Source organism: Ochlerotatus camptorhynchus, unplaced genomic scaffold (assembly GCF_037179485.1).
Source record: "Ochlerotatus camptorhynchus isolate MF236.1 unplaced genomic scaffold, CSIRO-AGI_Acam_v1.1 ptg000244l, whole genome shotgun sequence".
In the NCBI taxonomy this organism is placed as follows: domain Eukaryota; kingdom Metazoa; phylum Arthropoda; class Insecta; order Diptera; family Culicidae; genus Ochlerotatus; species Ochlerotatus camptorhynchus.
The window spans coordinates 2,178,967-2,203,253 of NW_027040734.1; the positions used below are offsets into that span (position 1 = coordinate 2,178,967).

General features: G+C 40.3%; 2 protein-coding genes and 1 pseudogene across 4 annotated transcripts in view; 2 read left to right on the forward strand and 1 right to left on the reverse strand.

Annotated features, from left to right (window-relative positions):
• Window positions 1–24,287, forward strand: part of LOC135704624 (probable serine/threonine-protein kinase kinX) — a 220,760-nt gene that overhangs the window by 190,344 nt on the left and 6,129 nt on the right. The gene's annotated exons all lie outside the window — the stretch shown is intronic.
• Window positions 13,028–14,350, forward strand: LOC135704569 (uncharacterized; annotated as a pseudogene).
• On the reverse strand, window positions 14,498–15,620 carry LOC135704568 (uncharacterized). The gene has a single exon (XM_065226031.1). The coding sequence runs from the start codon at window positions 15,566–15,568 to the stop codon at window positions 14,510–14,512; it is 1,059 nt and encodes a 352-aa protein (XP_065082103.1). The 5' UTR covers window positions 15,569–15,620; the 3' UTR covers window positions 14,498–14,509.

Here is a 24,287-nt window from a genome sequence, read left to right on the forward strand (position 1 = left end):
GAGGTGACATTTGAGCTCAAGTCTTTCAGCGTGAGAAGCTTGGATGCTAACCATTTACACCAGGCCCGTATTCAGTCAAACATTATGAATGCAAAATCAGTAATCAAATTGATTTCATTGAAAGCAGGATTAGTTTTCCGTTTGCTTCAACAGTGTAAAATTTTGCTCTCATTTTTGATGTGTTAACCGTTAAGTCAACCAAAATGAGATCAAATGGAGTATTCAAAGTAAGTTACATCATAACAGCAAATTCTGATTTCAATTTGATCTCTAACTTTGCTCGGGTACTGTGTGACTCATTATACATTATATACGCGGGAATGTACACCTCGTTTTGTTTAACGTAGCATAATGAGCGTAAAATTAGGCGATTTCGTGTTTTCCCGCTTAATACGTATGTACTATTTAAGTCAGGTAATACAGTAGCTTATTTTTAAGTGTGATGTACACCATCCAATAAGTCGTATTCACTTGAACAAGCAAATAATTGGCAAACAAATGACATATTAGTTTCACTTTGGGGGTAAATTCTGATCTGTCTGAACAACTTTGATAAAGACATTGATAACATTGCACTCCAAATCGTAGAAAGTCGGGTTACTTTTCGTCAAAAATCCGCATGGTCGATGCGAGTAATTCAGAGTTAACCAACAATCAATACGAAACTAACGATTTTAAATTGACTCACTACTTGATTAGCCTATTGGTCCTAAGCAAACTATTAACGTACTCCATTCTAGTCGTTGTGTTTGTTTTGATTCGCTATGAAAGTTTGACAGATAAAATGAGAGGTTAGTGGATTTTCCTATGTTTCGAGGGGTGAATCGATTAGCTTGGGACCGAAGATAGTACCAGAGTTGAGCACATTTCTTCTGGACCTTCTGGTCTTAGAGTTACCTCTATGGTTCAACCAAGTTCGACTAAACACTTCCAAAAGTGGAATTACTCAGTGGACGCTAACAACACAATTTCATTACTGCATTATGATTTGAATAGATAACCTTTTTTGCTGTTTTATCAGTGGACGAGAAAAAAATTCCTCGATGTTCTTCGAAAATCGGCTCGAGCGTCAGGAAACTCGTTAAACATTTTATTCAGTCTATGACTAAATTCGTAAACTGAGTAAAATATTTGTCGATTTTCTAAACATTCGAGCCGATTTTTGATGAAAATCGAGGTAAATTTTACTCATCAAAAATCGAGAATTTTTTTATTCAGTCTACGAGTGTACTCATAGACCTATAAGAAGCAAAATTTACCTTTGAAGTTAAGTTAAGTTAAGTTTTCTTTATTAGGGAGGCTTTCAGCCAGAGGCTGGTTCGTCTCCAGATTTACCTTTGAAAAATAATCGAGAAAAATTGTACTCAGCACAATTTTGAGAGAAAATTTTCTCAATTTATAGTTGGTCTCATTGGCCGTGAACGGCGGCTACTAATACAATTACGCCCAAATCTCAAATCACTCCGGAACTGCTTGATGAATGTCGCTATCATAAGCAACTGACCATAAACCGATTTTAAAATAAAATCAGAATAAAGCACAAAATCTAAGAAAATCCTTAAGATTACTCCAAAGCATTCCAGGTATAATTCCAACGGAACAGAATTCCGGGGATGATTAAAAAATGAAAATGATTCCAGCAGAATCGGATGACCAATAATTTTTCAAAAGATTTCTGATAAACAATTGAAGAAACTTCTCTGGGAACATTTTCAGAGAATTCCGCTAAGAAATAATAGGGTATTTTGAAAACAATTTAAAAACTCATAGAAATTCTGAGGAGAATTTCCAGAAATTTTTGAGGTCATGTCCAAGAGAATTTGAGGAGAATTTCGAAGAAATTTGTTTCACTATACTTAGAAAAAACTGTGAAGAGTGTTACGGAAACTTTGTGGAAAATTTTGAAGCAAACTGCAAATTCCGTGCAAACTTCAAACGCAGTTCTTAAGGGAATTTAAAGCGAATTTTTAGGGATTGTTTCAAGGTTATGCTGAAGAATTTACCAAGAGAATTCACAGAAATATCCCATGAGTATTTTATATGAATATATGATTGAATGTTTTTGGAATTAATAACAATATCAACATTAAAATGAATTACAAGAGACATACTCTGCTTAGCGGAGCACAGTGGAAACGGACACGGAATCAGCGCATTTCTTCCATTTTTCCCTCATTTGATAGATCAAGAGCCACATGTGAAAAGAGCATACAAGCTTTTTGTAAAAAAAAAAGCTTTGTAGGCCCTTTTCTCCCCAACTGAGGGTCACCCATGCAAACCAACAACATCATCGGGAAGAAGAAAGCTTCCCCTTACCGGTGATGTTGATGGTTTGCGTAGGTGACCCTCGTTTGGCGAAAAAAGGGCCTACAAAAGTTTGTTTACAAAAAACTTGTATGCCTTTTTCACATGTTGTTCTTGAGATGTCCTTGACTGCCCCGCCGCTTCGTCGAAGTCGCTGCTTTGAAATTGCCCAGTATTTTTCGATTGGTCGAATTTCCGGGCAATTCGGAGGACTCATTAGCTTGGGGACAAAATCGATCTTGTTGGCAGCTTACCACTGCAAAACCACCTTGGAGTAGTGGCAGCTATCCAAATCGGGCCAAAAGATGACTTTGCCCCTATGCTTGCGGATGAACCGGCAATACACGCTTTTTCAGGCATTCTTCGATGTAAACTTGGGATGTCATCGTCGAGGATGTGACGAATGGTTGCGTTTTTTGGCCAAAACTGCAAATCGCTTGCCAAATCATAGCCTTCTTCGTGAACTTGTCGGCAAACGCGATGTAAAACGAGTTTGACGTATGTTTCGTCATCGGTCAAAGTGCAGCCCTTGTGTTTCGTCAAAACACGGTCGTACAAGAGCCTTGCACGCTTTTTGGGCACATAATTCTGCTTCATGTGCCGGATCGTAGGTTTACTGGCTTTGTACGACTTGTATTATTTCCTGGCAATGATGTTCCGCACCGTTTGAAAGTTTGGCCACATCTCGGATCGAAAGACCGGGGTTGGCTTTAACGCACCTCAACACCTTGCTACGCAGCTGACGATCCCTGGTTCCAGTTTTTTCGTATGTCCACTGATTCCTTTCCACACTCAGGGTTTCCTTGTAGGTTTTGAGCACTCGACTAACTATTATTTTCGGCATCTTCAGCACTTTAGCCAACTTGGAACCGGACCACTCCGAATTTTCCAGGTGATTGTGCACAATATTTAGTTCCATTTGACGTTATTGCTGAAAACCGAAGTTAAAGTTTGAAAGATTGTTTTCAAATTGTTTTAAAATGGAACAATTTGGATCAACATTTCAACCAGGATTAATCAATAATAACTCTGAAAAGTCTATAATAGCTGTTATTTCATAATTTTAGTTCAGAATTCATGCTTTATCGAGGAAAAAATAACTTAGGACTTTTTACTAATCATGCTGTATCTTGGACAAGTTCATTGGACGTTTTATCACAGCGATTGTTACATAGGACTTTTTGATTTTTGCACATTGATATTAAATAAATGATGCAAGAGAACCAAAAAAGCTTTCGTATCAGGAAGACAACAGAAGCTGGAAGGTGGAGCGTTGGATGAAGCTACAAAAGCTAGAAGTTGGACCAGCAGAAAAAAAACTTCCAAGTATCTATTTACTGGTAGTGTGGTTCTATTTTACACCAGATATTCTGTGGAACTGCTGTTTTTTCACAGGATTTTTCATGTGAAGAATGATGCATAGTTTAACTAACTTTATTTCCAATACCGATGATACAGATGACACTTGCCACGTAATTACCACCCATAACTACACTACTGTCTTAAATGAACTATCTGCCGGATCCAAATCGGCGTCGAAATTTCCCCTCACCTTTTTTGCTTTTCACCCACGTCCAGGAGGAGCCAAGGTCTTAAGGAATGCTTCATAGTACCATTTCTGAGCGACAAATGGCAGCAGACGGCGTAGATCTTCTGTTTGGCAGTGGGTAGTTGGATAGGGGTTGTTAATATAGGTTTCAGCTGTCTTCCAGTCTTCGATGAAAATAGTTGGATAAAACGAAAATTTTCTTCAACAACATCGTTTTTGAACTTCATCAAGCCAGGTGAATCGGAGAAACAGCAGAACACTCCAGCATCTTTAAATCTGAATGGTTCATTCGATGAGGTGAATTTTGGAATCTTTCACGACAATTGGAGGAGACCGTCGAGTGGAAGCAATAAACAAACTCCAGTCATGAAGGGTTTCGATGTTAGTCTGTGTCCTTCTCTTGGCCCGTTCTATTGCCGAGTGAATCGTATCACATTCCATGTGGCTACGGCCTGTAGCCATAAACTTATGTTATGTTACTGTTTCTCACGGAAGGCAGACGTCTGCCGCGGTCAGCGTTTGAAGAGTAATTTGAAATATCCTTCAAAGCGACACGACTGAGATTAGCACTGGGCTCCGAAACACGACTATGGAAACTTGGAAGAGAAGACTTCGATCCCTGTTGATTGCTTCCTCGATTCCCGTTGACTGCTTCCACTTTCTCTAATTTATCTCCTGCGGCTAAAAGTAATCACTTCGATCAGATCCTTTTATAGGTAAGAATATTGAAAGTACGTACCAAGCAGCAAGTCGAATGCGTGCATCTTATCTCGAAAGCTGATTATTTGTGCAAATAGTCGCTGAATTTCAATGAAAACGTTAAAAACATTCGAACATATACAGTAATCTGCAAAAGACCGAAGCACACATTCGTATTGTTTTGATGGTTTTGTCACTTCAGACGTCAGATGGGTCAAACGTCTGAAGTAACAGTCAAGCACTCATAATGCGAATCTGTACATTGGACAATTTTCAGAACTCTGATTAAATAAAAAATAGAAAGATATTAGGATGGTTGTTTTGCATCACATGCAATGAAAGAAGAGGGATAGTTTACATCAATAAACTCGATTTGTTTACATTATATAGAAGTGTAAACAAACCACTGTCAAAAATGTTCGATTTCCAACACTGGAGGCGTGCTAGCAGCGCGCGAAGGGCGTACCAATTTACTTTTAGTCAGCCTGCAACCAATAGTGAAATCCAACCAACTACCGGCAGCCCGTGGCGCTGTTGTCGTAGTGGTGATCAAAATGTAAACACCTGTCAAACGTGACTCACATCAGAATTTTCACTTTTTAAATTGAAAATTTGTCTTGTTTTGTACGTTTTTTGGTGATCATAAAGCTTGTAAAATTGTAGGAAAAGAGGCCTTCTTCAAAATGGCAAATGACTTCAATGATATCACTGCTTGCAATTAGGAAAATAGTTGATTTTTTGGACTACGCAAACACAAGCTCCACCGCTTAACAGTTTTATGGTTGTTGCAGAACGAGAACAAATTTCAACTTTTTCGGGTTCCGAATTCGGGGAGCAACAAATTCGTTCAGTGGAGAAAGGTTATTGAAGCAGACTTTGTTGAATGTAAGTCCCAAAGTTTGTTGTCGTGGGTGATTTTAAGATTAATTCCATGTGGCCGTGATCTACTGGTGTAAGACCTGTACTCGAAAAAAAAATGCACCAGACAAAAGTGTTCGCCAAAAATTTATTTTAAGTCGGATTTTCTTGAAACTTACAGGGAATGAACTAATACATATGGATTATGTTTCGGCATAATTACTTTATTCAATTTCCTTTCCATCGCTGAAAGCCCGCACCTTTCCCTTAAGAGCCCTCATTACATTTTGTGCAATGGTGGAGCCGAGCTTTTTGGTCACTTTCATCCATTCTTTCTTCAACTCCAGCTCGTTCTTAAACACCTTGGAAGATTTTCGAACTTTGGCCTTCATTATGGCCCAAAATCTTTCCACCGGACGAATCTCTGGTGAATTTGGCGGGTTGGCGGTTTTTGGTACAAAAACAACGTTATTGTCTCTGTACCAATCCAACGTCGATCGCGCGTAATGGCATGATGTCAGGTCCGGCCAAAATAGTGTCTCGCCTCCGTGGGACCGCAGGAAGGGCAACAGACGCTTCTGGAGGCACTCGGTGCGGTAAATTTCGCTGTTGATGGTACCCATTGTGATGTACGGTTTACTCAGTTTACCGCATTGGCATATGGCCTGCCAGAGCAAGTATTTTTTGGCGAATTTGTCCACTTTCTTCTTCCTTATGTCTTCCGAAACATCAAACCGTAATTTGGCAACGTAGAACTCCAGCCCCGGTATCTGCTTTGCGTCTGCCTTGATGTAGGTTTCGTCATCCATAACCACACACATCGGTTTCGTTAACCACTCTCGATACAGCTTCCTTGCGCGGGATTTGGCCACCGTGTTTTGTTGATCACGCCGATTCGGTGCCTTCCGGACCTTGAATACACGAAGCCCAGCTCGTTTCATGGTTTGCTGAACGAACCAGGCAGAACACTTTGCCTTCAGAGCCACATCGCGAATCGAAAGGTTCTGATTACGCTTGAAATAATCCAACACCTTCCGGGCCTTCACAGGGTCAACTGTCTTCGATTTTCTTCCACTTTCAGCCCGCCGATCGGTCGTCTGGGACTCCTTAAACGATTTTACCACCCGAGACACAGTTGTATGGGTGATTCCCAGTTATCTTCCGATCCATCTCATTACCGCAGTCGGATTTTCCATGACGGCGCGCAAAATTCTCCGGCGATTTTCTTCTTGTTTCGATGACATCTCAATAACCACTGAACCGATTGTTATGAAATTTTACACATGTAAACAATTCACTCCAAACTAGTTATACCCAGATTTTCATCAATTTTTACCCACGGATAAAAATTGTGCATTTTTTTCGAGTACAAGACTTAGCTCAGGTACACAAAATGCTAGGTCTCTAAATCCGCTAGCACGGAGTCCTCAACATAATGCAGTATATCTAGCAGACTGACTTGGACGTCGATTTCGGGATGGGAATCTGCAATCATACAAAACATAACCTAAATAATATCAGTGCATCAAAAAACGCATTTTCATTATCTTTCAAATAAAATTAACATAACATTATCACCCCTATTCTGTATTTCGTTTCGAACGAAATTCTCATACAAAAAAATATATTTTTGTATGAGAATTTCGTTCGAAACGAAATACAGAATAGGGGTGTATATCATCCATTATAATGATCGTATCTCACTATTTTGAACTTTTTTGGCGTAGAACTACTATATGGGGTACGTTTTGTGAAAACCGAAAATGGAATATGTAACAAAATTACGAAAGATTTTGAACATTAATAACTCAGCTGCCCCTGGACCAATTTCAATAATTATATCACCAATCGATCAGAAATATTTCTACGCATCAATAACAATGCTTCATATTGATGATTTTCAACAATAAACTATTGAAAAAGTGGTAATGTCCTGCATTTTCCAATGTACAAATAAAAAATTGATTATGTTATCACTGTTTTCATGAAATAAACGTTCTTCCCGAACCCAGTCGTCATAATCGAGCAGCACTTGGTTGTACATCATTCTGATTGAACCTGAAAAGATGTAAAAGAGCGCTGCTGTCTAGCCTCAACTCATGGTGATCAGGCAGCAGAAGCATCAATAGCAGCAGTAGGAAGGTGGTGGCAGGTTAGGTAGTGCACTCTTCTACCCAATAAGCTGACTGGTCGTGGCAAAGGAGGAAAAGGTCGTCTTGGTAATGGAGGCGCCAAGCGATACTCTGTACGGTTTCGGAGGTTAAATCATCACCAACTTTGGCAACAAAACGGCCCTTTTCTGGGCCAAAAACTTTATTACAGTAAAGAGTTGGAATAGAATTTGCCTGTTTGTCCATATTGAGAACCACACAAAATGCTTTCCAGAAATCTTCACTGAAAAAAGTTTTCACTTAGTTTCTATTAGGAACGATCATAATATTTTTCCAATAACAAAAATAATTCATTTTATCTGAATATCACACAGCATAAGAAATTCTATATGAGAAATCATATAGATTTCATTGGACACATAAAGTTCATGTGATTTAGTGGTGTAATTTCCAATAATGGGATCACATGAAAGTTATGTGAAATTCACATGGATATTTTCCACTGGTTATGTGATTTATTTTATGAGTGTTGTAATCCAACTTGGAAGCAGGGGTGTAAGTGATTTTGATTGATTCTCTTCATCAACTTTCCCTTCGAAAAAAATTACTACAAATTTGTTACGCCTACAATTCAAAAAACGGAAAGAGTTAAGATAATAGATGATCGATCAATTAACATAAACTAAATGCTGTTCACATTTGTTCCGTCCACTAGTAGGACCGCGTCAAGCTTCCGTTCGTGCCCCTAGGCACAGACCCTTCTACTTTTTTTCAATAATGTATCATTCAACCTCTGGAATTTGAACCGGCTGCCATAAATTTATCACCATCGACTAGTACTATTTCCCTCCACTAGTGACGCATGAATTTTACTTGGATTCTACTATAGCAGATTCAATTATTCAAGCCTTAAAATTTAAACATTATTCTAATCCAATGAATCGTTTGAAAATGTTCTATTTCTCAATACCTCAATACCGTTATGTCCGCTAGTCTACTGTGAGCAAAACAAGACGAAAATGAAACGAACCTTCCGCTTACGGGAATCCCCCGAATAGCGCGGTGGGTGGTGCACTAGACTGATGCAAAATGGTTCCAAATTCGGTCCTGATTAGCCTCTCAAAATTTGAACTCATTTAGTGAGAAACTGACTTGGCACAAACCATTTGAAGTTTATATGGGAATTACTATGGAGAAACCATATTTACGGTTCATATCTATCTCAAAACTTACCAGTTCACTCTACATTAGAAAATGATAGCTGAGCTACAACTTTGTTCAAGACCACTTTTCGATCAAATGTAAGGAACAAAAATTAGTAATGATTCAAGTCACTGATGTCTTATGATTATGCTCAATCAACTGTTCAGCAGGCTGCATTGGTGTTTATGGCGCGTAGAATAGAGGACAAAAATCATGGCTACTATGTCACACTGCAGAATACAGTGTTGCCCACAATATAGTTGCTTAATCTTGCCATAAGATTATCGATCTCTTAAACAATTAATAACTATTTTATTTGACGTTTGGCTGAAAAATGATTTCCTGCAAAATTGTAGCTGATAAAAATGTCCATAAGAATAGCAATAGAATTTGTTAACAGTACTATATGTAAAAAGGCTAGAAGACAATGAACAAAAAGTTTTGTTTTCCCATGGTAATTTCCATATAAACTTCAAATGGTTTGTGCCAAGTCAGTTTCTTATCAAATGAGTTTAAACTTTCGGAGGCGAACTTTCAAATTTTGCATCAGACTAGTGGTGCACTCTACCACCATTATTTCTTGGCTGTTCTCCAACCGATTAAGTTGATTTCTTTTAGGTGACTAGTATATGATTGATACTAATCAGAAACAAAGAATCAGCTCAATTGGTTGGAAGACAGCCACGCTATTCGGAGGATTCCTTTATTTTCAGGTTGGCTAGCGCTTAGCTAATCAGCAATGCACCTCACAAAACCCTATAATCACTTTCAAAAGTATTTGTTTCAATCGGTTCAAAATTGACACCGATCGCTTTTTTCCCTGTAAGCACACCTCTTCCTTTCTCTTGCGTTCGATTCATTCATCAATCAAATTTGTATTCATCGAAGACTGGCACACGGAGTCGTCCGAGAGTAGCCCGTAAACGATCAGGTGTTACCGTACTTATTATGTAAGCGAACGTTAAATCAAAAAAGTAAAACAGAAGGTACCCCGTACTTTACATTTCCTATTCGGGTTTTTTTTTCTCTCTCTGTTATAGGTATTATTTTCTTGCTTTGTTTACATTTTTTCTGTCACCGACTGTGTCTGCCACCGTGCGTGGTTTGAAATTGATACACATTTTTCCCAGTAGTTTTATGCGTACCTTTTCTCACTCAATTACATCGCATATATTTATGTGACTAGTGTGAACTATGGTGCCCCACTTTTGGCTTGTATGGTCGAAGTCGAATACGAGTAACCTACTGGGTAGCTACTTGTAGACCAAGAGGAACCAGACACGGACCGGCCGTGTGACTCAACAACGATATCGGTGCTTGCTTACATTGCCCGCATGTTTCACCATTCGCGTTGATATCCTCGACATGCCAACCCAATATTGAACGACGCAACGAACGTGTGAAAAATTGCATTTTCAAAATTCCCTCAAGTTCTCTATGCTTCAGCCCACCCTTGGATATAATTATTTTTAATTTGCCATGATTTACGAGCATGTGAAGTTCCATAAGCATTTATTGAATCATCACAATCACGGTATGTGTCGTTGATAGGAAATTCGAGTACAATTACCTACGCCCCAAATAACCAAATTGTCAATTGTGGACCACCAGAAAACAAACCCCACTTCACGCGGGAAAATCTGCATTACCAATACAATTGTTATTGATAATAATGCTAATTAAATACAGCACAGAATCTCACACGTGTTTCGGTTCGGTTGGATGACCGAAGGGGGAGCGGCGTCATGTTCATCAAAATTCGCATGCGAAACATTTTCAAATTAACACCATGGTCGACTGGTTTCGTGGAAAAGGCCCCCGGTCAATGGGCGCGCTTATGCGCTTGACGGCCACGACCGGCACGCGGTTTGTTTGAGCGTACTTTAGGGTGAGTTAACTTCATAACCCCCTGCTCCCCCCCACTGCTTTATCGAATCTGTATTGAGGTCCCCAGCAACTGTACCAAATTGGAACGATTTGGCTAGGATCTAGGTTTGGCGGGAGAGTTTTAAAGTTGTTATGGGAAAATGTATGGGAAACGGAACAAGGCTGTTCAGTAGCTTGAATTAACCACTTCATTCGAGCAAATAAAATGACGTTTACTACCACTCGAACTTTGAAATGACACATTATTTTGAGATTTTTTCTTCTAGAACCTCGAGAAAAGTAGCCAATAGAAATTAGTTGGTCCAGTTTTGTGAAATCGCTGGTAGAAAGTCACGCCAAAACTGCTTGACAAAGTGGTCAATTGGAAAAAAAACTATGCAAAAGAAGTTCGCAAATTGATTCGACCTCTCTGCCTTTCGTCAAAGGCTCGTGGAAATTAATATAAGCATACTTTACACAACATGGCTCCACCCAACTTTAAGAATAAGAGGCATCCTAAATCATATATTTGGATAACTTAGAATAACGTAGGAGAAATATATGGAAATGCGTTTTTCTACTTCGGAAATAAATATAAGGACGCAATACAAACATTTATTGGCGATGAATCACTCTTACATCGTCTTCGGCGACTCGATGGCAGGGTTGGTACATGCAGCAAGCGATCGGTTAGTTCGAAGGCACTGATAATGACGGCAGGGCAATTTGGCTCTTCTCTTTAATTGGGCTAATTGCAATCAAAATCCATTTTTTTTATGCACTCAAAAAATTCCACACGTCATCATCATGTGTCTCACACTTAATTTTGCGCTTATTTCATCCATTTCATGTGTGAATCTTATGCTATGAATCATGACTGAACACTATGGATTTGAATTGTGACTCACTTGGATTCTATGTGCCTCATTTGGTGATATCAATAGCTTAACACATAATAGTTCAATATTCTACAATATTCTGCTTTATCGACTTCTACTTTACCGACTCTAAAAATGAATCGACAAATATATAAACAAAACTTCTGGAGGCCAGAGCTTTCACATATCTTCTTAATGGGTCTGATTTGGGATTCGATCATGGACTGTTGGGGTGTGCTGCTGCCGGAGTCTTTGTTCGATCTCACTGTGCCACGGTTGTTCACATATATGAGGCGGGTTGATAGGATAAAGTCACAACTCTTGTTTTCGATGTTTACCTTTCTGAGCAAGCAATTCACATCGTATTGAAATGCAAAACACTTTAAATCCATCTGTTTTGAACAGTAGTGGGATTCAATGTGCAATACACTTGAATAGATAGTGAAAGATTTTCAACATTTCAAAGTTTGAAACACTAGAAATTAATGTGTATAACACATTGAACCAAGGTGAAATACACTTAAAGTAAATGTGATTGTGCATTTAAAAAATCAAGTGTTTAAACACTTCGATCAAACGTTTGGAATTTTTTGAGTGTAAGAAAACGATTTGCAACGAAATCATTTTTGTGTCGAGTCAACTCTCAGCTTGAATTTTTTCGCATTGTGAACAGTCAAAGGAGCTTGTCAAATCAATAGCAAGCATGATATTTTGTTTCAATATCACGCGTAATATTGAGAGTGTATGATAGCAGAAACATATAATTTGATTGATGATATTTCCAACACTGATTGGGGCATAGATTATTATAAAAATACGTAATTTTTAAGAGATATTATAAGAGAACTACTATGAAATTGCTAGGAGAATCCTTGGTAATCTTGAGAAGAATCAATCTCAACGGAATTTTTAGAACAAATCCGAATAAAGTCTGAGGAGCTAAATAAATTTTTGGAGGATGCTTCAGGAATTATAAGCTGAATATCAGGGGAATTATCAGAAGAAAAAATATAGAAGAGAATTCCATAAAATTTCTGTTTTCTGCACTTTCAAGATAAACTTCAAAGGAATTATTAGGAATATTCCATGCGTAAACTTCCAAAGGGTAACTTTTCACGAAAAGTAAGGAGACAAATTTAAGCGCATTCTCGCGAGAATTATTGAAAAAAAAATGAAAATTGAAAAGTAAATATTAAGAGATTTCTGGACGGAAGTCCTAAAGTGGTTTGAAGAGAATTACGAAGGCTGTTATAACACTAAAAATTCAAGGGAATGCCAGCAAAAGTCACAATATTGTCTGTTCGATTGAAAATCAAAAACCGGGCACTGTTCAGAACTCAACCATCTCACTCGCGACAAGCACGCAAAAAAAAACATTGCCAACTATTCCAACCGCTCAAATAATCATTGAACCTGTTTTTTGCTATGGTAAACAAGTTTCCCTGATTTTATTTACTTACCTATTTGATAAAATTCAAGTTCTGCATAAAAATTCTCATTTCCCAAGTCTTTTCTAATATAGTTCAATATTATGGTGAGTAATAGGGTAATAGGTTATTTTTGATTTCAAAATGAGTTAAAACAACTTTACGTGCATTTGTTATTATTTTCGTTTCTCACAATTATTCATCGTTATGGTGGATCGTTATACTAGAAATATCCGAGAATATCTACGTGTAATGTGAAAAAACTCCAACAATGGATTCGGAAATGGAGGAGTGAGCGTTTTTATTTAGATTTAGTTTTGATTGCTTAATCAAGATTTGGATTTTTCAGTTCCTATGAGAGCGAAGAACATTTGGACGAGGAAGAAGAGAATGACCCAGATCCACTGATGATGACTGAAGAGAATACGGGAATCTACAACCTTGAGCTTCCTTACGACCAGCTGGGATTGTGGCCGATGAATGACGATGTCGAGGAGGGCGATGATTCCAACGGTGAAGTAGAGGAAAAATCTGGTGAAGAATATGTTTTTTCATTCACTGGAATATTCTGCCGTCGACTGTATCGCAGCCAGCAACGCCCAAAAGAAACAAACAGAGCTTTTGTGAATGGTAATTCAGTGAACGAAATTCTGGAATCAATTTGGGTTCAAGCCAAAAACTTAATGGATCGACAAGTCACGTTCGAGAATGACGTTCCCAGTTGGGTGGAGAAAACTGAACCAACCATCGAAGACATGCATGAGTTTGTAACTCTGCAAGACGATGTGAGAGAAAACTGTATGCAGTTAGTCTTCTGACACCACGGCTGCTGACGAACTGGCGAGACAAATGTGTCAAAATATTTGTCTATGCCTATTCATCGAGGGTGGAAACAGCCGGGCAGTACCAGCAGGTAACAAAAAAATTATTGGCGCCACAAAATCCTGACCGAGCGGGTGCCCATTCAACAAGGGATGATGCTGCGTTGGCTGATGAGCTACGCCGAAGTCATTGCCACCTCGAGGGCCATCAGAGCTCATGGCTACTATGGGCCAATACAATAAATTCTTCGCCAGCTCATAAGCAGGAGGATTTGAAGAAAGCGGAATCCCCGCCTATCGAGCTTTCGAAGTATTTTCGATGGGCTGCTGTGTCTGAAGCAGCTCGTTTACAATCACTTCACCGAGGAATGGTTGTAGCTCGGACATCGAATAGTGCCTGGTGTCGTGAACTAGATGATGTGAAGACCGAAGTTTCTCTCGGAATTTCAATTTTCCAAGGAGTAATGCAAAAACTGGAGGCCATGACTTTTCGGGGTCATACTGAGTCAGAGCTTTTCAGTGCGATGGAATCTGCCACCCAACCGGAAGAATCAAGCTTGAGTCACCCCTTGGCAGAGAAAGTCATGGATTGAACTGATATCGATCATGCATAGTAGTAATACGTAGAGAAAGGCATTTTTGTTAAGTCTTTTTTTTTAGTTCGTTTTTGTTGTATGAATTAAAATGATATCGTTATCTTTGTTTTCATTTCGTTTTTTCGGCTTTAAGAAAAATGGAACAATAAATGTTTTAATCAAGCTGATTTACAGTTTTAATGGTTTTCTTCGAAAGGTTAGCTGGGAAATACATTAAAATCCATATATTTTGGGTCCTGAGCTAAGCCCTTTTCCGGAAGAAATACACCCCCAGACATGTACCCACAATTTTCGAAAATATTGCGGCACGGATACACTTTGAAATTATTCATGGCTTCACAAACTTCCCCAAGTATTGACGCATTTTGTTGGTGGTATCTCCGAAGGTGCTTCTTAACTATCCCGAATATGATTTCAATGGGATTAAAAAAAGGACAGTACGCAGGCAGGAATATGGGGATGATACCAACAGATCTCAAGTAACGGATAATGTGTGGATCGCAGTGGATGCGTGCACCATCTAGAATCCAGATTGAATGAACTCCTGGATAGTTTTGAACGAGATTATTGTTCAACGCAAACCTACGGCAGCAGTCAAAAAATTTAAGCCTGTTAAAAGTTCCTTCCGTCCAAAAACTATCCAGCATTCCACCCAATCCAAGAAAACATAGAAGTGAAACTCTACGCTTTCTAGAAAATTCTCCTCGGTAGATCAGTTTTTGTCCGATTACCCCATAACCCTTCCTGCGTAACATGTCCTTGTTATCGAATGACACTTCGTCCAGAAACACTAAATTATACAAATCCCACCGAATTGCGAGCAATTCCTGAACGAATCTAATTATCTCATCGTCTCGTATCTGCATTGCCCGCCTTTCAATAGTTTTCCAGCTAAGTCCGGCTTCATGTAGGATGGTACAAATCGACGAAACGCTTATCGAAATTTGAAAATAGTGTTGAAATCTCTGTTTGGCTTCATCGAGAAACAGGATTGGTTCGATCCGGTAGAGATTCACCAGCCATTCTCTCTTTTCGAAACAGAATTTTTTGTAAATCCGTTCACGTTGTTTCCTTCTGAACACTCCATCACGTTCGTATCGTCCAAACCAATCGTAGATGGTAGAAATTGCCTTTCCGTAAATCGTAGCTAAATTCCTCTTCGAAATGCCAAGGAAATAATGGCCATAAAGAGCATGATACACTGTATTACAACTGGCATGCTGGCGCCGGACGTTGTGTATAATAGGATTGGCCATTTTAAACTGACCTTGCACGTAAAATCTTCTGGTTCTATAGCAATTTCCTCTACATTTTCAAATAGCAAACTCGTTTTGTGTGATGAACTGGGAACAAACAAAAATATATTTACAAATGAAAGCAGATTATAAATAAATAATATTTATCATGACCGAACTGTCATGGGTACAAATCTCGTGATGACAGTTAATTCGGGTGTGAGTCTCACGTCGCGTGTCTCACACGCGCGTTCCGATTTAGTGGGCGCGCGACAATATTATTCAGAAGAATCCTAAAAGCAACTCTGAAGACATCTTGGGATGATTCTAAAAAAAACTCTTAAGAAAATTCCCTACTCATCCTAAAACGACCTACCTTCTGGAGTTGATTCCATAGAGTGTGTTGTTTCAGGTGCAAGCTAACATAAATTCTGTCGAACTGGGCTGCGAGCTTAGCGAGAAATTTGTTAAAGTAGCCGTGGTAAACCAAAGAGAAAGTCGATGAAGAGAATCGATCAACGAGGAAAGGCCCTTTTCAAATGTTACGCGAGAATTGTGTAACCCAAATTAATTAACACATTTACCGCCAGGTAGTGGCCTTGCACTCGGAACGTGTCTTGCTTTCGAGTCAATAGGGATTTAAATGTTCCGTTATTAAATATTGGCACGAGCACTAAAACGTCCCACTAAATAGAAACCGGCCTCGAAGTAGGTACAGTACCGGACAAAAGTATATTACATCACGAATTTTGTTTTCAAATCAAAGCAAAATGTTGTCAAAAGTATTCAAGTTTTATTGGAATAATTAGCTTGATTAGATGGGTATTCATGAAGTTTGAGCAATTCTGTTATTTCTTGAACCAAATCAACTGAAAATTTACACATTTGCAAACAATGGTTTCAAACGATTCCACGATAATCAAAGCACATCCAAGCAATCTACCACCATCATCTGATAGAGCAAACTAGAGAGGGTTTAATAAAAAAGAGGAGCGGATTCAAAACAAACTGCCGTGGCAACCTATGCTTAGGTGATTTCTAGCAACACTGCCAGTGCAATAAAGATAGGCGCTGCTCGATTGGCTGTGGCTTTGACAGTTCGTTAGGCTCACAACCAAGGCAGTCCGCTCCTCTCCTATATACTAGACCCTCACTAGAGCAAACTTCCTTTATCGAATGGCATTGTTGGTTTGTGTGGAAGTGTTTTTAATCGAGAATTTTGTGTTTAAAACCATTGTTTACATTTGGTTGTTCCGCCTATTTCAATTCTAGATAGTGCTGGAATTAGGGCAGCTTTTGTAAACAATGGATTCTCTCGATGATTTCTCGAAAGTCATCGCCAAATCGACATCACCATCCAGTAGAGGAAGACTTCTCCTACCCGATGGATATGTTGGTTTGTGTAGGCGTGCCTTGAATTCCTAGAAATCAACGAAAGAAGTCATTGTTTACAAAGGCTGTTACGCCCTAATTCCAGCTCTATTCAGAACTGTTGGTCTAGATTTGTAGTCAAAATATTGATCTTTCAGATGCCTTTAATTTGACCGAAGACAACAAATCAAGAAGACTGGCAACTCTTGCATTTTCTCATACGAACGCTATGAGACAGATAAAATTGCGTCTTCTGCCATTCAAAGGTAAATGCTTCGAACGAATTTGATAGCAAAGATTACATCCTCTGAAGAAAGGCTTGTGTATTTGCTCATTTTTCTATGCGTTGCTTCCACCTTTACTCAAGCACAGCGTTATTGTAGTACTTAGATTCTGGCAAAGTTGCCAGTCTTCTTGATATGAAGTCTTCGATTTGACTAAAATTTGTTCACGATAAAAGCAAGTTATAGCAGTTTGATTGTTTTTCACCATCTAAGAAAATAGGTCAATTTTTTATTTGAACAAATCTATAGCAGGGTGGTTTAAAAAATGGATTTTGCTCCCCCAAGCTCAAACGATTCCAAATCAGGACATGGAGGCGAACCAGCCCCAGGCTGAAAGCCTCCCTAATAAAGATAAATCAATCAATCCAAATCAGGTTCTAATCATTCTCACAAAATTTGATCAAATTGGGATGTACTCATACTGCACTGGCTCTTTGAAGTTTGTATCGGAATTGCTTTGGGTAATTTTTTTTTTTTCATCGTCCTAGCCCTTTTTCATAATGATTTATAGAAAAGTCTGTTATCTGTACTTATGTGAAATTTTCTCAGCTACAACTACAACACTTTTTAATTGAATGTCATGAAAATTAGTTATTAAGGAAAAATAGGATGTGTCACATTAGTTTTTTTCCGCTGTATTTTTTTCTCGATAAGCTGCTGATTTGGTAAAAACTAGAGTCAATGTTATAATAAGGGTCCCACCAAGAGTGAAGCCAAAAGTACCAGTCGAGCTGTCAAGCGGGGTACCAAACACATTTCTTTGCTTTATTTAATACATTGTGGTTTTTATAAGTTATACCAAGCACCTGTTTGAACATTTTTCAGGTTCTATAATTGTTTTTGTCTCCCAGAAGCTCCGTTATTGACATGAAAATTTTCACTTCTGAATGAAAGTCATCCGATGCTAACGCAAAAAAATCTGGTTGACGTTTACTTTTACGAAAAATAAATCACAAACAGTGCTGCTTGTTCGCAACATTTTCTCTTGGCGGGACTCTTATTAGAACATCGACTCTGGTAAAAACGACGGGATCCGCCAGGATCGAATTTCCAACAAATGATGGAGCCACAACAGTAGATCAAGCGCTTGGGAGGAAGCAATTCAAACAAGCTCTACCAGAGGCGCTAGCATTTCATATCCAGCCCGACAAGCAATTCTAGATAAACGTTGCAAAATTTCCTATCTGCATTGATCGATTCTCTTTGTTGACTTTCTCTTTCGTTAATAACTCTGCTGCATAACCTTTCCCTGTTGTATTTAACGTTTTGGGCGCTAGATAAGAGCCTCCTTTAACAAACTATTAGGTAAAAATAGCGCAAAACCTGTTTGCATAGCAGTGGTTATCAAAAGAGACAGTAGATGTTCATCGAGAATTGGGATCGCTATTACACGTCACGATGGCTTTTTGGGTCAAAAATAGTACAGCTTAGGAATCACGAGAAGGCTGGCTAATTACAGATCATGCGGGTGAGACCCTCCCTTTTTGTTTGTTTACATTATTGTTTCAATCAGTATTTATAAAAACTTCAACAAATAATGTACTAAAATTTTAATTGAGGAGCTCGGCTAGCTTGGTGGCTGCCACTTTTGCTTACTGAGTGGAAGATCATGAAAGTTCCTCCTAATCTAATCTAATCTAATCTAATCTAATCTAATCTAATCTAATCAGGATCAGGGAAGGAGCTTGGGAGTGAGGTTTCATTGTCCGATTAGAGCGTTGACCCCTAGTAGCTTATGGAGCATGTAAAAAGAAAATCATATTCCTGAAGGTTCAATTCAAATACGATTTTCAGCAAAGTTTCAGCTGATAAAATTTCACATTAGTACAGATAGCAAACGTTTCCATTAATCTTACGGCAAATGACTAGAATGATGAGAACACAAAGTTCATTTTTTCCCATAGAAATTCCTATATAAACTTCAAATGGCTAATGCAGTATGAGTTCTCATACAAATGAGCTGAAATTTTGGGAGAATTATCAGGACCTGATTTGAATTCGATTCAAATTCGATGAACCAGTTTGATGGAGTTGAATTGATATTTTGAACCACCCTAAGCTATAACCCAACCGATTTTTACGCGCGTACATTTTTCCAATTTTCTTTTTCTATGATGAAGTTAAAGCCCAAATAACATCAAGATGCCTAACCGAAGTCAATTTTGTGCTAACTATTTAGTTTTCAATCCGACAAGTAGGGCTTTTCCGCTTCTGCTGTCATTGTGCTTGGGCCTTTAGAAATTTTTTATAGGTACCATGTATTTCTTTGATTTTTTCATGTTTTTTTCAAAACCAGTTGCATCATGCTAGGTTTTATTTCAATATAGGAAAAAATGAAAATGAGACCGCTTAAAAAAGGGTTGTGTGTATTAAAGTGTATTTGAACTTGTTTTGAAATGATGTTATTTTTAATATGGTGAAAAAAATCAAACTGTGAGAACTTGTTTTTGTCGTAAACAAATTTTAGGCAAATTAAAGTCATTTCAACGTTCAATATTTTGACTACAAATGTGCAATTGAACTTTTCCGAAGAGAAAACAAAAATCACGAAGTTTCATACTTTTGTCCGATACTGTTCAGCACTCCCCCAAAACCTCGAAACGACCTCCGATCGCATATAGCTGCTAACCAGAGTCGACTACTAGCGTGGTGCACAAATTGCACCGGTCACAAATCATTTATGCTACTCGTATGCGCCATGCGCCACACGGTAGCCGTCTTTGGTTTTAGAAACATTGAATGGATGTTGGGTGAAAACAACAAAACAACAATCTACGAATCGGTGGGCGGAAAATATTATGCACCCAAGCTGATGTCCATCGAAAAACCCAACCAAACGTGCGGCTCAGACGGTGGTGAATGTTATCTGATATGACGCCATACGAGGATATAATTCAAAATGGCAGGGTTTGAACTGATTTAGATTATCAAATCCAAACAAAACAAAATTAATATTCAATAAAATCAAAGCTCATGCGCAATTGAGGTTGCACTCAATATGAGTCACGTTTGGAACGGAACTGTCTGCATTCGGGTGGAATATTAACCATCGTTGGGTTGGTAGTGACACAACAATAACAAATGCACGATTGCACCTGACGACGTGGACTAATTAATCGAAACACCGTTGTTTGATTAGTCGTCTGCCCATTGTGCGGTAAAGTTCATTCTGTACCACATGATCAGATTCTGAAGAAAAAAAATTATTATTAATTACTTTATTTTATTAGACACAATTGAATGAACTTTAGACAGGATTAGGATTTGAAATATTTTGACAGCGATTTGTTTTGAAAGTACACTTTTTTTTAAACTTTATTAGAGAGATTTTTAGCCGTTGGCTAGTTCATCTCTATAAAATGGGAGGCCCCAGAGGGGGGTTCTGACAGCAAATTTTGTTACGGAGTTGGCTTACAATTCACATGTAGTCAAATAGAAGCAAGTAAAACATATTCCAGTAAAAAGACTAACAATACAGGCAACGAGAAGAGAAAAAAAAACAATCTGGTACATCAAAGTTAGGTAGGGTTTTGAAAGAGATCGGAGCTCCACCGTAGGAGGGATAATCCCCCGTCCGGTAGCGATGTACATGTAGCCAAAAGAAAGTTAAAAGGACCTAAATGTTGTTGTATAACCCAGCGTCCTTGAGGAAATAAATAACTGCCGCTAAAGTGGAAGGTTCGTCGCCCAGTATGTCCCCACTGCTTTTGGGAAGTGCGTACTGCTCCCGTAGATGTTGGTATTGCGGACACAGGCATAGGATGTGTTCCACCGATGCAGTGGTTCCGCAAACGTAGCACATTCTGTGGAACTGCGTCCCACCAAAAGTATGTGAGATCTTTGTATGGCCTGTCCTAAGACGAGAAACCACCTTCTGGTTCCGTAGTTTAGACATATCCGTCCACTTGCTCGTCGTTCCTTTGATTCTTCGGATGAAGAGGAATTGGGATTGGCACCACTCTGCTTCCCAGGCTTCCCACATTTTGCTGACTATCCATCGCTTTATGTCCTGTAGTGGCACTTCGTCGGTGTAACGGGGGCCAGCTGGTCCAGACCCTGTCAGGCTGTCGGCTTCGCTGTTGCCTGGGATACCGCAGTGCCCAGGGATCCAGGAAAACACCGCGTTCGGAGGTGTGGCCTCCACAATACCCTGTATCCAGGGGTGAGTCATGGTCTCCGATGTAAGGGCTTGTATCACGCTGTACAAATCGGATAGCACCAGTATGGACCGGTCCGAGGGTGTTGTAACGGCAACAAAGATGGCCGCAGCTTCGGCGGAGAAAACCGAGCATTGCTGAGGCTGCTACTCATCGGTGCTGAAATTCCAGCTACTCCAATTCCAACCCCGGCTCGGGAAAGTGATCCGTCCGTGTATATACATATGTGGTCCACACAGCCCCCAGTTGACAAGCTGCTCTAAGACGAGGGGGCGTCCACGTCCTGTTGAAGGCCTTCGATATATCCAGCGAGACGGTCTCGGTGTGGAGACCGCTATCGTTGGAACTCTTGAGGACCTCCCCTAACGTTGCAAAATAAGTTGACGTTCCGTACCCTTGACGGAAGGCGTGCTGTCGATGGTCTAGCAGGTTTTCGGCTTCAAGGAAATGCTTTAGCCTCCTGTTGACCATTCGCTCCAGGACCTTGGCCATACAGCATGTCAAGGTTATTGGCCGGAACTTGCTAGCTTCACGAGTTGTTTCATTGGTTTTTGGGATGGGAATGACTAAGCTCTCTTTCCACGACGCTGGATACGAGTTGGTGAGCCAGAGCTTGTTGAAAAGCTCCAGCATCCGTAGCTGGCCTGGCGTTGGTAACCTCTTGAGTAGAGGGTACCCGATTTCGTCGGGACCCGCCGACTTTCCATTGCTGCAGCGGAGGGCATGCTGCAATTCCTGCCATGAGAATGCCAGGTTGATATCCGAGTTTCCAGCGTCAGAAGAAACAGAAAAACTTGCAATGCATGACGTCGAAGGCTTAGCTTTCCGCTTGAATTTGTCTTCGTACTTCTCGATGGCTGCGAGATCGGCAAAGTACGAGCCGAGTTCGTTCGCTACTATTGCAGGGTCAGAAACAGCTTCACCGTTAATCTGTACGTAGAGCGGTGTCATGCGCCGTTTCCCACTGAGGGCGTTGACTTGCCTCCATAAGTCGGCCGAAGACTGTGACGAATTCATTCCTTCCAGAAAGTCCATCCAGCTGGTTCGTTTGGCGACACGGATTTCTTGCCGGCATTGATTGTGCGACTCATGGTAGTGACGGAGAGCGTCCTCGCGATCGGGATGTCCGATAGGAAGGCGCTTTACACGGCGAAGTGCTTTACGCCGGGCTTTAACGGCTTTCCTCGTATCTTCATTCCACCAGCGTAGCGCTTTTCGCCCCGGAACGCTGCTGGTCTTTGGGATGGTTGCTGTTGCTGCTTCGTATACCACTTCTGAAAAGTCTTCAATGCTGTTCGGATTACGCTGTAGTAACAAGGACTGAAAGGCTTCACCATTGCTATCCCAGTCCGCTTGTTCATAGCGCCATCGGGGCCTCCGTGTTGTCATAGGTAAGATGGCGGTCGAAAATTGAACTTTGATGGGGTAGTGGTCACTACCATAGAGATCCGTGTTCGCGCTCCACTGAGTTTTTCCGGCAAAGCAGCGGCTGACAGCAGAGTAAAGGGCCCATTTATAGCCTGAATAATACGTAAAGAGTAAATTGAAACATTGAACGTCGCGTGAAAGTGGAACTTAATGAAGGCCTAAGTACTTTTTCGTAGTTTTTAGTTTTCGGACTTGAAAGATCGTCGGTTACAGTGGCCTGCTTACTGAGCAGAAAAACGCGGTCCCAGGTCCTTACATATCAAAGAGATTTATGGTAAAATCGCTTGTGTATCGTGTATTTTGCGAAACTCGTTGTTGTCTTTGGTTCCGGGTTTGAATGGATACACAAATTTGAGCAACGGTATTATGTGATATGAGGGGCTCGGTGGCCTTAGAGCAACCGTTTTTGCTTACTGAGCAGAACATCATGAGTCTAATCTCAGGCCCATCCACATTCAAGATTCGTCAATCGTTTTATTTGTTAATATGACTACATGGTAATAACAGCAACTCGGTGATTAAAAAGGTGCTCGTCTGCCTAGTGGCAAACGTTTTTGCTTACTGAGCAGAAGACCGTGGGTTTAGTCCCAAGCTCCTTCGCGTTATATGATCGTTAGGACATCAATTCAGCTTATCGTTTACCAAAACGAACCCTGCTGCAAACCCAACCCTCTTATCCAACATCCCAGTGATTCCTCGTGGAAGTGCAGAGGTGTTCTCGGCTTCCATCAAAGCGAGTGTCATGTCAACACAATCCTTCCCATTCCTTTCTTGACCTGTGTTCGGGCGCGGCCGGCGCTGGTATTGCCTAATTTAAGATCACCAGTTTTTACACATTGAGGATGATTGCTAGTCCCAAGCATCGTCTATTGGTTCTCTGTGTAGTTACAGCTGATCTGGCAATAACAGAGTAGCAACCGTGGGCGGTCAATCAAGCTCAAACTCAAGCTCAAGCTCAAGCTCAAGCTCAAAGCAGCGGCTGACAGCAGAGACGTCGATGGCAGAAGTATGCCGCCCGTTAAAGTACGTGGGCACACCGTCATTCAGAATCACCATGTGTCTTCCTTCTCGAAAATATCGACCAGGGTAACACCTCGAGGGTCGGAGCGGGGGCAGCCCCAGCTTGGGTGGTGCCCGTTCAGATCCCCAACCAGGATGCGCGGTTCCGGTAGTTTAGCTATGGCTTCGCTGAGTTGATCGTGCAGGTTTGGCAGCCGTCCACATGGCAGGTATGCACATGCGACGGAGATGTTCGCCGGTGCCGCCAGCTGGACACCAAGTATGGGAAGCTCGGAGTCCATATCGACAACCTGGAAAGGTATCGTCTTCAAAACCCCGATGGCCACGGAGTGCCGGAAGTTGTTTCCCCGTTTTGCTGTCCACGTATACTTACCGCCTAGAGAGCGGTTCATTTGGTCTGTTGTCGCTTTGTTAGTGTCCTGGATTGCGATGACCCAGGGGGGATCGTCGTGGCAAAGGAGCTCTAGATCACCAATGTGG